The sequence below is a fragment of the Rhineura floridana genome, chromosome 7, assembly GCF_030035675.1.
Source record: "Rhineura floridana isolate rRhiFlo1 chromosome 7, rRhiFlo1.hap2, whole genome shotgun sequence".
Lineage (NCBI taxonomy): Eukaryota > Metazoa > Chordata > Lepidosauria > Squamata > Rhineuridae > Rhineura > Rhineura floridana.
Window position 1 is genome coordinate 131,486,291 of NC_084486.1, and position 16,244 is coordinate 131,502,534.

Below are 16,244 nucleotides of genomic sequence, written 5' to 3' on the forward strand. Positions count from 1 at the left end.
GTTCCAATTCATCAGGCAGTGAATGTGTGTGTGTGCTTCTTCTTGTTAAAGGGCTGTATCCAGTGGGAGGCATCTGCTAAAAAGGGAGGAGGAGGCACAATTTTTCCTGCTCCCTGCAGCCCTCAGCTCCTCCCAAAAATCTTTTCTGGAAACCAATTGGATTCTGCCCTTTGTTGTTTCTGTTAGAAATATTTACAAAAGCTGCAGAGGCAAGCACCATTTTAGGAGACGCATTACACCTCTCACAGACAGGAGAGAATGCCTCATTTGAGACGATTCTTGCTATGATCCAGGGTGGCTGTTGCCCATTGAGGCTGGTAAGGTGGAAGGCCAACAGTAGGAGGAACCAGAGCCAACTTTTTGCCCCCATCCTCCTCCCTGCTGAGTTCTATAATGGCAACACTAAGGAGGAGAAGGAGGAAGCTTACAGCCAATGCCACTCCCTAGGCTGGATGTAAGTAAGAAGGCTGGAGGTGGGGGGCTGGCTAAGTGCCCCACTCATCCTAATAGGCCAGCCTCCACTGCTGTGATCCATATGCATGTATTTCAGAGCAAAAGTTTATATATTGTTTATTATTATTGTTGTTGTTGTTATTGTTATTATTGTTGTTGTTATTATTATTATTATTATATCCCACCCTTCCTCCAGTGAGCTCAAGGTGGCATACATAATTCTCCCCCTCCTCTTTTTATCCTCACAGCAACCCTGAGAGGTAGGTTAGACTGGGAGACTGTGACTGGTCCTAGGTCACCCAGTGAGCTTCTTGGCTAAGTGGGGATTTGAACCCTGGTCTCCCAATCCAAGTCCAACACTTTAATGGTAATCACTAATGCAGATATAGATGACTGATTATTTGACAACAATACAGATGTTTCAATGACTAAGATTTCTTTAATCAGGAAACTGATCCTATGCCCCTATCTTTCCTACTTGTGGCACCCATTCCTCTTAACTGGGAGTCAGGATCAAAATACAGGACTCATGGCCTAGGGCCTAATTGCATATGAAGTAGGAGATCTGTGATCACATCACCTAACTTTTTTTAAACTTTAAAGGAGGGAACCCTGATTTTGATTGGAGCAGCTGTACTGGGAGAGGAGATGCTTAACTTTCCCCCCTTATTGTTATCTTATGTAAATCATGTACCTGAACATCCTATTAATTCTGCAGGAGAGGGCGGTGGTGGTGAAATACAAATGTGATACAGCTGCAGCTTCAGAGGGGTGATCTCCAGACACTGGTGGAGAGGCAAAGGGATAAAAAAGCCTTTTCTCAGTGCCATGGGTCTACTCAAAATTCAGGGGTCGCCAACCTTTTTGGGTATGTGGGCACATTTGTGAACCAGAGGAATCATGGTGGGCATCAGACACACTCCACAACCAAGCATACATTGCAACCTAGTCTATGTGCTACACATGAGTGAGGAAACCCTGTGAGCACCAGGGAAGGTCTCTGTGGGCACATGTGCACCTGTGTGCACTATGCTGGTGACCCTTGTTTTAAAGTAAAGTGAGAAATACATCAGAAGATCCAGCCACACATCTTCCAGCCTGGTATGGCTCATCCCTCACAGGTATGACACACTTCATCAAAGTGCATACCTCAAACACACTGACAATGGCTGGAAATGATTTATTGCATATTAAGAAAAAAGAGGAAAGTCTCCTCATAACTGCGATATAAAATTTGGCCTGTGAGGTAAGTTCCTCAGCAGTTCCAAGTCTCTGATTGGGGCCACATTCACACCATACATTTATTTCACTATTATTCCACTTTAAACAGCCATGGCTTCTTCCAAAGAATCCTGGGAAATGTAGTTTGTTAAGGTGCTGAGAGTTGTTAGGAGCTCTATTCCACTCACAGAGCTGCAGTTCCCAGAGTTCTCTGGGAAGAGGGACTGAACTACTCTGGGAAATGTCAAATCTGGCACCTTAATTTGTTAGCAGTTAGGTATAACAGGAAGCCCACACACAAGAACGAAACTAATAGTGAGCCATCTAACCTCACACTAGCTGCACCATCTTGCTTAGAAGTGTTCTGTGTTGTAAGGAAACCAAGGGGCAAATGGAGATGTGTGAAGTTTTCTCTGCTTTCTTTAAACATTTATCTCTTCCTTTAAACATTCGTGATAGGAGCAACTGGGGTGGGAGAATCTCTACAGTAACATAAGGGGACATTTTAACCCTTTTCCCAGTACCTTTTTTCCCTCAGTGAATACCTACAACCAGAGGCATCACTAGGCAGGTGCGGGAGGTGCGGACCGCACCCGGGTGACACCATGAGAGGGGTGACACCCAGAGCCGCTGCAGGGGCTCCCATCTGGCTGGTGCAGAACCCAGGAGTGCGCAAAACCTGCGCAAAGGCGCCCGGAGCCCAGACTAGAGAGGAAGTGAGGGACGTGTGAAGGGGAAGCGGTCCCAGGAGGAGGAGGAGATCTGTCAGGAGGAGACTCCACGCCCGGCAGACGGCTGCCCGCCTGCTCCCTCAGCGCCCCGACATGGCGGGCCAAAGGCAGGCTCCGGGCAAGTGGGCGGGCGAGCCCCTCCCCACGGTGGGCTGGGGCTGGGCAGGGCTTGGGGGAATGTCCTTACCGGCTTGCCGCCAGCTCAGAGCCGCTGATTGGGGCATCCCAGCAGCCAGTCGGTGCAGCCATCAGGCCCCGCACTGGATGACACCAACCCTAGTGACGCCACTGCCTACAACTACCACCCCAAAGTTGTGATTTGCTCTGTGATTTGCTCTGTTAGAGGGAGAAAATATATTCACATGTATGTGTTCCCAACAGTTCTGGTGGGGGATTTTTCTTGGGGAAATAGTGAGGGCGGGACATGAAAATTCACCCTGCTCCCTGATTCCATTGTTCCAATCTGTTTTGGGGCCTATTTGCAAATGTTTAAAGCAGTGTTCTTCAGCCTGAGGTCCCCAGATGTTAATGGGTTTCAGCTCCTATCATCCTTGGCCATTGACCATGCTGTCTGGGGATGATGGGAGTTGTAGTCCAACAACATCTGGGGACCCAAGGTTGAAGAACAGTGGTTTAAAGAGAGCTGAGATGCACTCATGCATCCCTGTCTTGTCTAATTTGGTCTTCATGCTGTGAAAAACATCGAATGTGCCAAAGATATCAGGCTAATTGTTCAGACAAAAGAAATTTACTTGTGTATTGTATGAATTTCCTCCCCCTGCTAGAGTTTAAATCTTTCGTATCAAGATTTGGGAGACCTTTACCAGATAGAAAACTGTAAAAGGATTCTCCGACGATTAATTCGAGTGGAGAGGCTTTGGCTGGTGGACAACTCACTGACAGATCTAAGTGCCATAGGCTTGCCAAGGTAATTTTTATTAATTATTGGGACCTTTTCAAGCATTAACAAAGTTAATAGCAGAGCTATGTAAATTAATCAGGGTGAATGCCCAATTTGCTATAGTAAGGCTTAAATCATTAGATCACTTTATACATCATTTGTTGCAAGTGCCATCTGGAGGGGTGTGTTTTGACCACTGGAAATTACACTCAGGATGGGTACATGCACGTAGTTTGCAAAGGAGGTACTGGGACTCAAATTCACATGAGAAATGCTTTGTATGGCATTTCCTATATGTTAGGGGCCCGTGTGACCTTCACAGTATGGGAATCACAGCAGCATTGCTCTTTCCTACCCCACAATGAGGGTAATGTCAGAAGCTCTGGGCAAAATGAACTGAGTCAGCAATGGGACTCCTTCTCATACCAGTATAGCCCCACTCCAGGGATCTAATGCTATTGACATTATCTTTGCAGTTCGGGAAACAGCTGGACTGCTAAGATTTCCATGCCACAAGGGGTGTGTGTCTTTTCTTGGCTGCACGTTTCATGCTTTATATGTGGCAAAGGAACATTAGGAAGCTGCCTGAAACCAGCTCAGTCCATCTAGCTCAGTATTGCCTTCTGTGACTGGCAGCAACTCTTCAGGGTGTCTGGCAGGGAATATTTCTCAACCTACCTGGAGATGCTGGGGATTGAACTTGGGACCTTATAATAATAATAATAAAATTTTATTTGTTAGTCGCCCATCTGTCCAACCTAACGGACACTCTGGGCGACTTACACAATATAAAATACATTATAAAACATATGCATACGACAATCACAATATTAACATCAATTCATTTAACCATCCTTCAATAATACAGCATAATAGCCTAACCCACCCCGGAAATCCCATAGGCCTGCCTGAATAGCCAGGTCTTTAAGGCTCGGCGAAAAACCATCAGGGAGGAGGCATGTCGAAGGTCAAAAGGAAGCAAGTTCCAGAGGGTGGGGGCCACGATCGAAAAAGCCCTCTCTCTGGTCCGCACCAGCCTAGCTGTTTTTACCGGTGGGACCGAGAGAAGGTCTTGTGAGGCTGATCTTGTTTGGCGGCATATTTGGTGATACTGGAGGCGTTCCTTCAGATAAACTGGGCCGAAACCATATAGGGTTTTAAAGGTTAATACCAACACCTTGAATTGGGCCCAGTATACATAAGAACATAAGAACATAAGAAGAGCCTGCTGGATCAGGCCAGTGGCCCATCTAGTCCAGCATCCTGTTCTCACAGTGGCCAACCAGGTGCCTGGGGGAAGCCCGCAAGCAGGACCCGAGTGCAAGAACACTCTCCCCTCCTGAGGCTTCCAGCAACTGGTTTTCAGAAGCATGCTGCCTCTGACTACGGTGGCAGAGCACAGCCATCATGGCTAGTAGCCATTGATAGCCCTGTCCTCCATGAATTTGTCTAATCTTCTTTTAAAGCCATCCAAGCTGGTGGCCATTACTGCATCTTGTGGGAGCAAATTCCATAGTTTAACTATGCGCTGAGTAAAGAAGTACTTCCTTTTGTCTGTCCTGAATCTTCCAACATTCAGCTTCTTTGAATGTCCACGAGTTCTAGTATTATGAGAGAGGGAGAAGAACTTTTCTCTATCCACTTTCTCAATGCCATGCATAATTTTATACACTTCTATCATGTCTCCTCTGACCCGCCTTTTCTCTAAACTAAAAAGTCCTGGGACAGCACTCTGCCAACGCAATAGAGGCAGCAAAAAATTGCCTCTTTGCTGCCTTTGTTGCCCGCTGGTAGGCCGCTATTGCCGCTCTAACCAGTGTCCGATCGCCTTCAGTGCACGACTTCCGCCATCGGCGTTCTAGTCGTCTCACTTCCTGTCTCAGACCGCGTAACTGTGGTGTATACCAGGGTGCAGTCTGAGTTCTATTCAGGGGGAGAGGACGTTTCGGTGCCACCTGGTCTATTGCATGCGAAGCAGATGCTCTGCAACTGAGCTATAGCCCTCTCCCAATGCATAAGAATGTAAGAATGTAAGAAGAGCCCTACTGGATCAGAACAAAGATTTATCTAGTCCGGCATCATGATTCCCTTGATGGTCAGCCACATATATCTCCCAGGAAGCTCACGAGAAGCAGGACATGAACATAATAGCCCTCTGTTGTTCTTCCTCAGCAAGTGGTATTTGGCGGCATGTTCAGTGGAGGTTCTGTATAACCATCATGAATAAGAGCCAGTGATAGATCAATTCTCCTCTGTGAATTGGTTTAATCCTCTTTTAAAGTCATCTAAACTCATGGCCATCACCATGTCCTGTGGTAGTCAGTTGCATAAAAGAATGTGCTGTGTGAATTGTCTCTGTTTGTTCATAGGCTTTCCCCAAATTCTAGTATTATGAGGAAGAAAAGCTTCTCTCTGTCTACTTTCTCCATGCTATGCATCATTGTGTAGACCTCTGTTATGTCACAGTGCAATCCTAACCATGTCTACCCAGAAGTAATTGAAAGAAGTATTGAGTTCAATGGGGTTTACTTCCAAATGAGTGGGATTAGCACTGTAACCTTAGTTATCTTTTTTTCTAAACCAAATGAATAAAATGAGCCTTCACTCCTTGATCATCTTTGTTGAAATTCTATAGGCAGAATTGTACACATGGTATGCCAAATGTGGCCACTTAATTTACAATAATGGCAGTTTTTTTTCAATCCTTTCCTCATAATCTCGGGAACTAAATTTACCTTTCTGCAGCTGCTACTAGCTAACCTGATCTGGATTATTGTATCTAAGCTTAATAAGTGCCCACATAAAGACTTTGGCCACATTCACACCATATATTTATTCTACTATTATTCCCTTTTAAATAGTTATGGCTTCCCCCAAAGAATCCTGGGAAGTGTAGTTTGTGAAGGGTGCTGTGAGTTATTAGGAGACTCTTTTTCTCCTCACAGAGTTATAATTTTCAGAGTGGTTTAAGTCAGTCCAATGCTGTCAGGAGTCTAGACCAAGAGGCTAGACTCCTAGCAGAGGCACCCAAGGCGGAATGGTCAAAGCTGAAACACCAGACTAAGATGCAGAGCTTGGAAAAGTTACTTTTTTGAACTACAACTCCCATCAGCCCCAGCCAGCACTGTGCTGGCTGGGGCTGATGGGAGTTGTAGTTCAAAAAAGTAACTTTTCCAAGCTCTGCTAAGATGCATCCAAACTCAGAGGAAGGCAATGGTAAACCACCTCTGAATATCTCTTACCACGAAAACCCTATGAACAGAATATCCAAAATGCAACTCAAGATAGTGCTGGAAGATGAGACCCCCCAAGTCAGAAGGCACTCACCGAGCTACTGGGGAAGAACAAAGGACAAGTACGAGTAGCGCTGTGACTAATGACGCAGCTGGGTCAAAGCTGAAAGGAAGCCCAGAGGCTGATGCGCACAGATGCAAAAGGAGAGTCCAGAGTTGTATGATTCCATAAAGGAAGTCACAAACCTGAACTTACAAGATCTGAACAGGGTGGTTCATGACAGATGCTCTTGGAGGTCACTGATTCATAGGGTCGCCATAAGTCGTAGTTGATTTGGAGGCACATAACAACAACTCTTCCCAGAGAACTCTGTAGATCTATGAAGGGAATATGGGTCTCCTAACAGCACCCTTCACAAACTACAATTCCCAGGATTCTTTTGGGGAAGCCATGACTGGTTAAAGTGGAATAATAGTGAAATAAATCTATGGTGTAAATATGGTCTTTGTGCTTCCTCCCTTCACAGTGTGTTGCAATTAAGCCCAGAAGTTGCCAATTACCTGTAGTTTACCATTTCATCCAAACTGGGAAACTATGGTGTTCAGATTCAGAAAACAAGCCAGCAACTTAAACCACAATTTGGAGTTGGTTTAAGATCATAGATTGTTCTGAAACTGGTAAACATAGTTTCCCAGTTTGGGCAAAAAAAAGGGGGTACAATGTGTGAAGGATTGTGCAAGCCTGGACCTTCTGGAAGACTTCCTCACAATGTTGCTTCATTGGAGCATGTTCTCAGCATTCCAGAAATGGAAAATGGGAATGCATGGGAATTGTAAGTGAAAGCACAGAGCCTTAGCCAGGGACAGGTAGCGCACCCAAGCCAAGCCACAGCAGCTGCTATTTAATCAACCTGGAAGAGGCAACCAGGTGAGAGGCAGTGAAGAGTGGAAGCTGGTTGTCTTTATTGCAAGGAGCAATGAAGGTCCAAGGCAAGCTTTGTTTCCTGGAGCCAGAGTGGGTGAGGTTAGGAAACAAGAGGCAGATTTATTGAGCTGGGGAGCAGACATCCTGAAAGCTTTAACCTAAGTGATGAGTCAGGCCTCCCTAAGCCATAGTAGAGGCTGGGAAACATTTAGTTCTCTCCCAGAGGGAGTGCAGGGATGCTAAATAGGCTCTGAATGGCCTTATCCCAAAGGGAGTTTTTCACACATTGGTTAATTGGAAACTTCTGGGTTTAATTGCTTGCACCTTGTGAAAGGAGAAGAAAAGGAGCTGCATGTGCAGGCACAAAGCTTGTTTACATCTTGGCTAATTGTGCTAAGAAATGGTTTTCCAAGGGAGCCACTGAGTTGACATTTTTGACAGCAAGCGGGTCAGACAACAATGCAGTGTGAAGCCAAGCTAATAAACTCCTCACCTGAGCCCTTTACCATTTCACAAATAGGACTTTGAGCATAACTGGTGCAGCACTGGAGACTAATTACCATATCCACTAGTGCCTTCTGTAAGATCATCCCAGTATAGGGGTCCATTGAATTGCTTCTTACAAACGAATTATTGTCTACATTTTTAGGACTTTTTTGTAACCCCCTCATTGTTGTAAGCTGGAATTTCCTTCCCTCTGTATGTAATAACTGATTGTACACCTTTTGTACAATTTACAGATGCAAAGAACTGAAACTCAGCAAAAATCATTTTACATCCTTCAGTCAGCTGCCAAAAATACCTGAGATTCAACATCTGTCCCTTGATGAGAACAACATTGAGACTCTGCAGGGGTTATCCACCCTAAGACACACTCCGTTAGAGTCTCTCGTACTCAAGAGGAACCCCTGTGAGTTTCATGAAAACTACAGGCAGCTGTAAGTTACTGCATACCACTGAAGTGTAATTAGACACAACGGGGTCAAAATTAGTAACAAGGGGGGTTGCAACATAATAGTATAGAGCGCTCATATTCAGAGATTCAGTCCATCAGCCATGCCCTCCTCTACAATAATCTACTCCAGGTGTGGGGAATCTGTGACCCTCCAGATGTTGCTGGATGACCTCACATCATTCCTGGCTACTGGCCATGCTGACAGAGCTGATGTGAGCTGGAGTTCAACAACTTTGAGAGGACCGCAAGTTCTCCACTCCTGGTGTATCCCACACACACCCCATAGTCAATCAGTATTGCATGGCCACTGAACAAGTCTAGTTCTGATTGGTCTACTTTGAGGGTTTTCTTCCTCTAAGAATCCTTTTGCCCTTTCCAATCCTTAGGGTATGGGTCTACTGCTTCCTCCCTGTTGTGAATAGATGGTCCTGTTTCAGAAATGACAGAAGCACCTTTGGATATTGGAAAGAGAAAGAATGATGGCTCCCTGGAAAAGCATGTTTGTAAAGCAGTAGGGCAGCCTTTCCCAACCAGTGTGCCTCCAGATGTTGTTGGACCACAACTCCCATCAGACTCAGTTAGCATTGCCAATGGTCAGGAAAGATGGGAATTGTGGTCCAACAACATCTGGAGGCACACTGGTTGGGAAAGGCTGCAGTAGGGGGTAGCCAAAAACAAAAAACACCTTTCTAGAGCTGATAACAGGGTTAGGAGCCTCTGCCTCCCAGGCCAATCTTGGTTCACCAATTTGGCCCATGAGGGCATTTTCCCCCAAATCACATCTACCTGTCAATTACCTGATGGCACTAGGTGATGTCTGCTCTCGGTGGATGGGGGGAGGGGTTCAGATTTGCATTGGCTGCACCTGCCATTTCCCCACCTGGAGCTGGTGTGCAGTCAAAACAGCAGGGTTTAATCCCTGCTTATGGTTTGCTGATGAGTGGGGGCCAAATCCTGCTTGGTTTGGCTGTGCATTGCCAGTTTCCTGGTGCAAATGGCATGCACAGCCAAAGCATCTGGATTTAATCAGCAGGGTAGGGTGGTTCAGTCCTGTTCAGACCACTGCAGAGAGCAGGACTGAACCACCTGCTCATCAGCTAAAGAGCAGAGAGTTCAGTCCTGCTGTGTGCTGCTTTACCAGTGCATTTCCTGCTGGGAAAACGCTGGCAAGGCTGGCCCCTCCCCCCTCAAGGTCAACTTTGGCAGATAGACTGTACCCTCCACCTATCAGTCACCTGATGTCAGATGATTGACAGGTGGGTGGCCCCTGAAATGACTCCCCCCAGTCCCCTCCTGTTCCTCTACAGATTGGGGAGAGGGGGAGAGGGGGAGGGCAACACTGAAGTGGAAGCCAAGGATATGGAATGATGGGAATATATGAATTTACTCCTAAATCTTGTTCTCTTCTAGTGTGTTTTCCAACTTGCCAAACTTGAAAATGCTGGATGGGATCCTGAAACTACCAGAGGACTGTCCTCCACCGGAAACTAGTTTTCTGTCAAAAATATGCACCATACTATAGCATTATATTTTATGACAGGACTGAAGGAATTGCCACATTTAAAATAATAAATCCTACGAATACACAAGTGTGTTTCCTGGCCTCGTGGCTGAACTATATGCTATGCCAAAATGTCCAAATTATGCACCACAGAAAACCAAGCATATATATTTAATTTAGGGTATGCATGAATCCAACATTGGCCCTGGCAGCTCAAATGGCCTTGGTGGCTAGAAGTGCCTTTCCCAGCTCTGGAAGGTTCACCAGCTTCTTGGCCACTGCACTACATGCTGTAGTAACTTCCATATTGGATTATCGCAACACACTCTAAATGGGGATGCCCTTCAAGGTGACTTGGAAACTTCAACTGGTCCAAAATGCAGCAGCCAGATAACTGGCTGGAGTTTTATTTAAACTCACATAAGTCCTGTTTTAAAACAGCTGTACTGGTTGCCAGTTCATTTCCAGGCCCAATTCAAGGTGCTTACACTATTAATCCAATTTAATTTATTACTGCATTTATATCCCATCTTTCCTCCAAAGAGCTCAAAGTGGTGTACATAGTTCTCTCCCTCTCCGTTTTATCCTCACAACAACCCTGTGGGGTAGGTTAGGCTAAGAGGCAGTGACCAGCTGATGGTCACCCAGTGACCTTCATGGCCGAGAGGGAATTTGAACCCTGGGCTCCCAGGTCATAGTCTAGCACTCTAACCACTTTGCCACACTGGCTCTACACATTAGTGTTTAAAGCCCTAAACAACTTGGGCCCCAAATATCTGAAGCGTATGACCCTCTTGGGTGTTAAGATTGGCAGAGGGAGCCTTTTGGTAGTTCCACCACTCTCAGAGTTTTGGGGAATGATGGCCCAGGAAAGGTCATTCTCTGTGGCAGCCCCTAAACCATGGAATTCCCTCTCCACAGAAGTGCATCTGCACTTTCATTGTATAGCTTTTATTATGTCCAATACACATATCTTTACCCTCGCCTGTGACCTGAGATATACAATTTTAGGACCCACCCCATTCTTTTGATTGTAAGTTATTTTAACTGATGTTAATATTGTATTTGTACTTGCTATAACCTGCCCTATGACCTTGTGGTGGAAGGTGAGAAATTAATAAATTTCATTCATTCATTCATTCATTCATTCATTCATTCATTCATTCATTCATTCATGTAGTAGTAGTAGTAGTAGCAGTAGTAGAACAATCTAAAATGCATCATTAAAAACAATGTAACTTCCCTGCAAACAATTTGGAAACAAATCAGGATGTATGCTCAACAAACAGGTTGCCTGGAAGTGACCTTAGTCCTTCCTGGGTAATTCAATTGTAATTTTGCTAACAGTAGACATAAGAGTAGCTTATGACATAAGAGTAGCTCTTAGGGACATTTTAGCAGCCACTCTGCCCCTTGGCATCGTGATTCTGGCTGAATTCTGCCCAAACAGGGGAACTGTGGTTTGATGTTGGTTCACTATCTAGGATCTTAAAACAGTCAGACATAATGGGCAACTGTGGTTTAAGGAGACCAGGATTACCAAAGCCAAGCCCATGATGGAAAAAGGAGAGGGTAGCATGACTGCCCAGTGCTCATTCCCAGCTTGATAAGCTATGGTTTACAAATAGCTAAATAGTTCTGCTTGTGCAAGCATTTTGGCTGCACAGCAAAACTTCCCTCTGCCTCCTTTCCTCCCCCCCCCCCGCCAGCACACAGCCTAAATCAGTAGGGTGTTTTCCCCAAGCCCTCACAAGTAGAGATGGGGGTGCCCAGGGAGAGGAAAGGGAGAGGAAGTTCTACTGGGCAGCCCAAAGTGTTTGTGCTAGCGGAACTGTTGAGTTGGATACCACCCATTACATCCAAACTGACCCAATGCTCTTCAGATAAGTGTCTACTGTGACCCTTGTATGAACAAATAAGCTAAAAACAAACAAACAGAAAGAGTGACTTGTATTCAATTGCATCATTCCACTCATGCAACAGATTCCTCCTTGTGCAATGGAACTTCCTCCTCTTCTTCTCTCCCCTCAGACCCCCCCCGTGCACCCTCAAAATCTGCTCCAGAGGGGAGAAAATGTATATTTTAGTCAGGAGCGTAGTCGTCCAGGGTCCCAGGTGCTCTTAGTCCTTTTACCTTTTTGGGATCAGTGTCCCTATGTCTTCAGTATCCTTTCCTGCTGATTGGAGCCAATCAGAGTGAAAATGGGTGAGTCAGCCACTGAGAAGACTCTGCTCAGTAGCTGACACACTCCCCTTAGTATGGCAAGCAAGTAGGGAAACTAAGCAAAGGAAGTTCCTTACCTTACAGCATCTTAGCACATTTGCCCATTTACATGCACTCAAAATAGTAGAACTAGCTGAAAGACAACACATGGAGGTCTGCATTGATCTTTGCAGTACATTACTAAGGGAAAGTACTCCAAACAAAGTAAGAGACTGAAAGGTCATTTTATTGCATAATATTAGAAGTGGGAGTGTCTATGAGGCGGTGTGGTGTCACTACCATGAAAGGACCCTTCACTTTTTAATCTGCTACTACACTACTGATTATAGTATTATATCCATTAGAGTCAAGTCTCATACTGCACAATATTTCTGCAACATAATTTTATATTAATGTATATGTATTTCCCTAAGGTTACATGCACTGTTGCATATCTCTATCTAAGTGCTGGTTACTTTAGGGACCTGGAGTGTATATGTGTATAATGTCTAATATTATACATATAATAATGCATATAATCTATGAGAATTGTACATATTTTAGCAAAACTAGAAGGCTGGGGGACTCACTTATCATCAAGATTAAGGAACTAGAAGAATTAGAAAAAGTCTACGTGGATAAGCTTGACATCAGAATGTTCAGAAAATTCATCTTCTGTGCTCCACAATATACTATTTTAAAAGATGTGTTTAGTGTTTTATCACTTGTTCTTTACTGCCCTGGGTTCCATGGTGGAAAGTCAGAATATAAGTAAATAATTACATAAATATTGCGAGGACAGGGATTTAGGTTTTGCAAAGTAGCAGGTCACAAGAGGACACTGCAGTCCTCTTTAATTGTTTCATGCAAAGTTGTGCAAAGTTGTGCAATGTCCTGCCATAGAATGAACTGCAGTGAAGGATAACAAAAACCATTTGTTTTCTTCCCTCCCCCTCTTCAGCTGATTACAATCAAATAGTTTTCATTTACTTTAACCACTGACCTGGCCATCCACAAAATTGAAAATCACAGAAAGTCTATGGAGCAAATTTCTTTGCCATCAACACTAAAAGCAAAAAATGACTGTAAGCACACATACGCTGACGGATGCTCTGATCAATTTGGATACATGTATAAAGCACACAGGGGCACAGTTTCAGGAACTGTAGTCAAACACCCCCTATTAAGTCATTTAAAGAGCCCGTCATTTTTCATTTGTGAACTCCATTGCAATATATATTTCAGGTGGTGTGCACTCTGCCACGCTTAATAATTGAAAGTGCTGACAATAAGGAATGGGGGTTCACAAGCAGCATATGCCAGAGATCAAACAGTATAAATAAATGTAATCAGTTTGAGAAGAATGCTGCAGGCTGGGACAGTGATGACTTAGCAATGACCGCTGCACTCATGAATAGTCAAGGCACAGGATGTCCCTAAAAGCAACAGAAAATAAAAAAGATGCTTTACAAATGTGGAAAAAACAACTGACACTGAAGAGTGTGCTTGTTATCCTAGCACAGTGGTTCTCGATGTAGCCTGGGTATCCTGACAAGGGGAGGGTGGGGGCATCAATATGCACAGCTCTTGTCAGAGTGCAAGACATCAGGCCCTTGCCTGCAAGCAGCTTTCCATCTAAAATACAACACAGGGGGAACTGAGGAAGGAGAGGGACGAGGAGGCAGGGGGCAAATAAGGGATAAAGGGGCAATTACTTCAAGCTCCCTTTGTGTGTTACTCAGAAGGACGGGGCATCCCATGATTACTGAGGAGTGAGGGGGCGTGAGTCTGGCCCAACCAATGGCATCATGCATGCTGCCTGGGCCGGCCTAGAAATGTCCATGTGTTAGTGTGCTCATCTGCAGGGAAGAAGCCTGCCTGTGTGGAAGCAGCACTTCACACAGAGGCTTCCACGCAATCATGGTGTCCTGATCACATGGGATGGGAGCCTACACCTTTGCAGCCAATACATGAATGCCTTTAGGCAGAGCCAGGCAACATAACCAATGCCAGGGGCAGAAATGTGGCCCCACTTCTCAGCAAGCACAAGTAACACATAAAAGGGGGAAAGGTCCATTATGCACCTATTTAGGTTTCGGTACAGACCTATTTGATGCAGCCTGCTCTGCAACTGGGAGGTGCAGAGGAATCACAAATGCATTAGCATTTGCCAGAAAGTAAAGCCCCAGTCCCGGAGTCCCAACTGACAGGATACTGGAGAGGCCAAGCAAAGAAGATGCCTGCTCATTAAAGCATGCCTCTGCTCTTAAGCTGCAACCCAGTCATGAGTAGCCAGAGGTCTAAGGCCACCCATGGATGCCAGAGTAGACCCAAGTTCAGACAATACTCTCAAGATATCCTTTAGTTGTAGGGTTGCCAGGTTCAATCCCTGAGACTGATCCTGTGTCTTTAGGAGAAGAGAAAGTCAGCCAAGTGCAGGTGTTCTTGCAACACTGTAATGGGAAAACCATAAGGTGGAGTTCTCCCTTCCCCCTGCACAACTTTTAAAGATACAAAAGACCTCTTGGAGGCCAGGCCTGGCAACCAAGAGGTCTTCTGTATCTTTAAGAGTTTTGCAGGGGAAAGGGAGAATCCCACCTTGTGGTTTTTCCCATTACAATGTTGCAAGAACACCTGCACTTGGCTGGCTTTCTTTTCTCCTAAAAATATAGGGTCAGTCTCAGGGATTGAACCTGGCAACCCTATTTAGTTGGCTCAGAACTATCACTATGGTGAATGAATACTGACAAGTACGATGAAAAGTTAAAACAAGTACTCAGGAAAAAGTCAACTTTCTGCACTCCTGTTCTGGGCTACACAGCTCACATTGGAAGTGATTCAGGAGAGAGATCTGAGGATAAAGCTGGAGAAACTTGGTTGGTTTAGAAAGTAATAGAGGAATAGGGAATGCAGGATTTAAAAACAATTTAGCTTAAAGGCATGCGGGGAAAAAGAAGGAGAACAGTGTTTTGTCTTAGTTCATTGCCAGTGGGACAGGTTTCCACTCAGGTTAGATTTACACACTTGCAGGGCGATCCAGCGATGGAAAGAACTAGCCCTGGGCCAAATTTTGTTTATTTATTTTATTTATTTCATTACCTTTATGGATCGCTTCCTATGAAACATCTCCAAGTGAAAAACACATAAATGAGAAAAACATATCTAAAACAATTTCATCTACAAAAGCAATTTTTAAAATTGCATATATGTAGAAGCATTTAGAACAATTTCATATATTAAAAACCATTTTAAATGCAACACAGATACAGAGTGGAATAAAAATGTCCACTTAAAAGACTGGTTGAAATAAGGAGGTCTTCAAGAGGTGCCAAAAAGACAATAGAGATGCCACCCATCTGATAGGTAATGGAAGAGAATTCCAAAGACTAGGTGTTTATAATGTATGGTTTTTGGTTCAGACTTTAACCTTTTCCTATGTACAATTTTTGTCAAACATCTATTTTTTTAAAATCATTTAGAAAAAATGTACCATGCACTGCAGTGTACATTTGTGTACAAAAATGTATTGTGCAGGGTACAACACACATAGTAATTTCTCACAACATCCTGGGTTGCCAAGCCTTTTCACTAAAGCCACATTGACTATAACACCTTCTCGCAGGTATGCAATATAAGAACGCATATTATTTAAAGACTTGTCCTGATGCTACTGCACATTTCCACTGCTACCACTGCTGTCGAAGCAGCCACTAACACTAACTCCATTTTTCAGAAAGGATTCCCATTCATAAGATGATATGTATGTGGTGCTGGCAATACAGTATCAGGCAAGAAGAAACTAAATAACATTGCATGATGTCACATGAGGTGCTCACATCACTGAATAAAATCATGTGGAATGGCACAGCAAATTAAATCAGATGCTCGACCAGCATACACATAATTACCTCCAGATGGTTTGGACTACTTTGGACTCCAGTCAGCACAGAGAGCACTAAGTTGGGAAAAGCTGACCTTGCGCAATATTGTCAGAAAGCTCACAAGACGGACATGAAGGCAAGAGCCTTCCCTCACTGTTGCTCTCTAGAAATTGGTATGAAGAGGCATACTGCCTCTTGTAGATGGAGGTTCTGTATGTATGGCTACTAATCCTTATAGAT

General features: G+C 44.5%; 1 protein-coding gene across 1 annotated transcript; it reads left to right on the top strand.

Moving 5' to 3' along the window:
* The first annotated feature begins 267 nt into the window (after positions 1–267).
* LOC133388539 (leucine-rich repeat-containing protein 23-like) lies at positions 268–9,990 on the top strand. Its single transcript, XM_061634498.1, has 4 exons — positions 268–454; positions 3,191–3,333; positions 8,205–8,402; positions 9,830–9,990. Exons 1-4 carry the CDS (start codon positions 434–436, stop codon positions 9,939–9,941), a joined length of 474 nt encoding a protein of 157 aa, XP_061490482.1. The 5' UTR covers positions 268–433; the 3' UTR covers positions 9,942–9,990.
* The last annotated feature ends 6,254 nt before the right edge of the window (positions 9,991–16,244 follow it).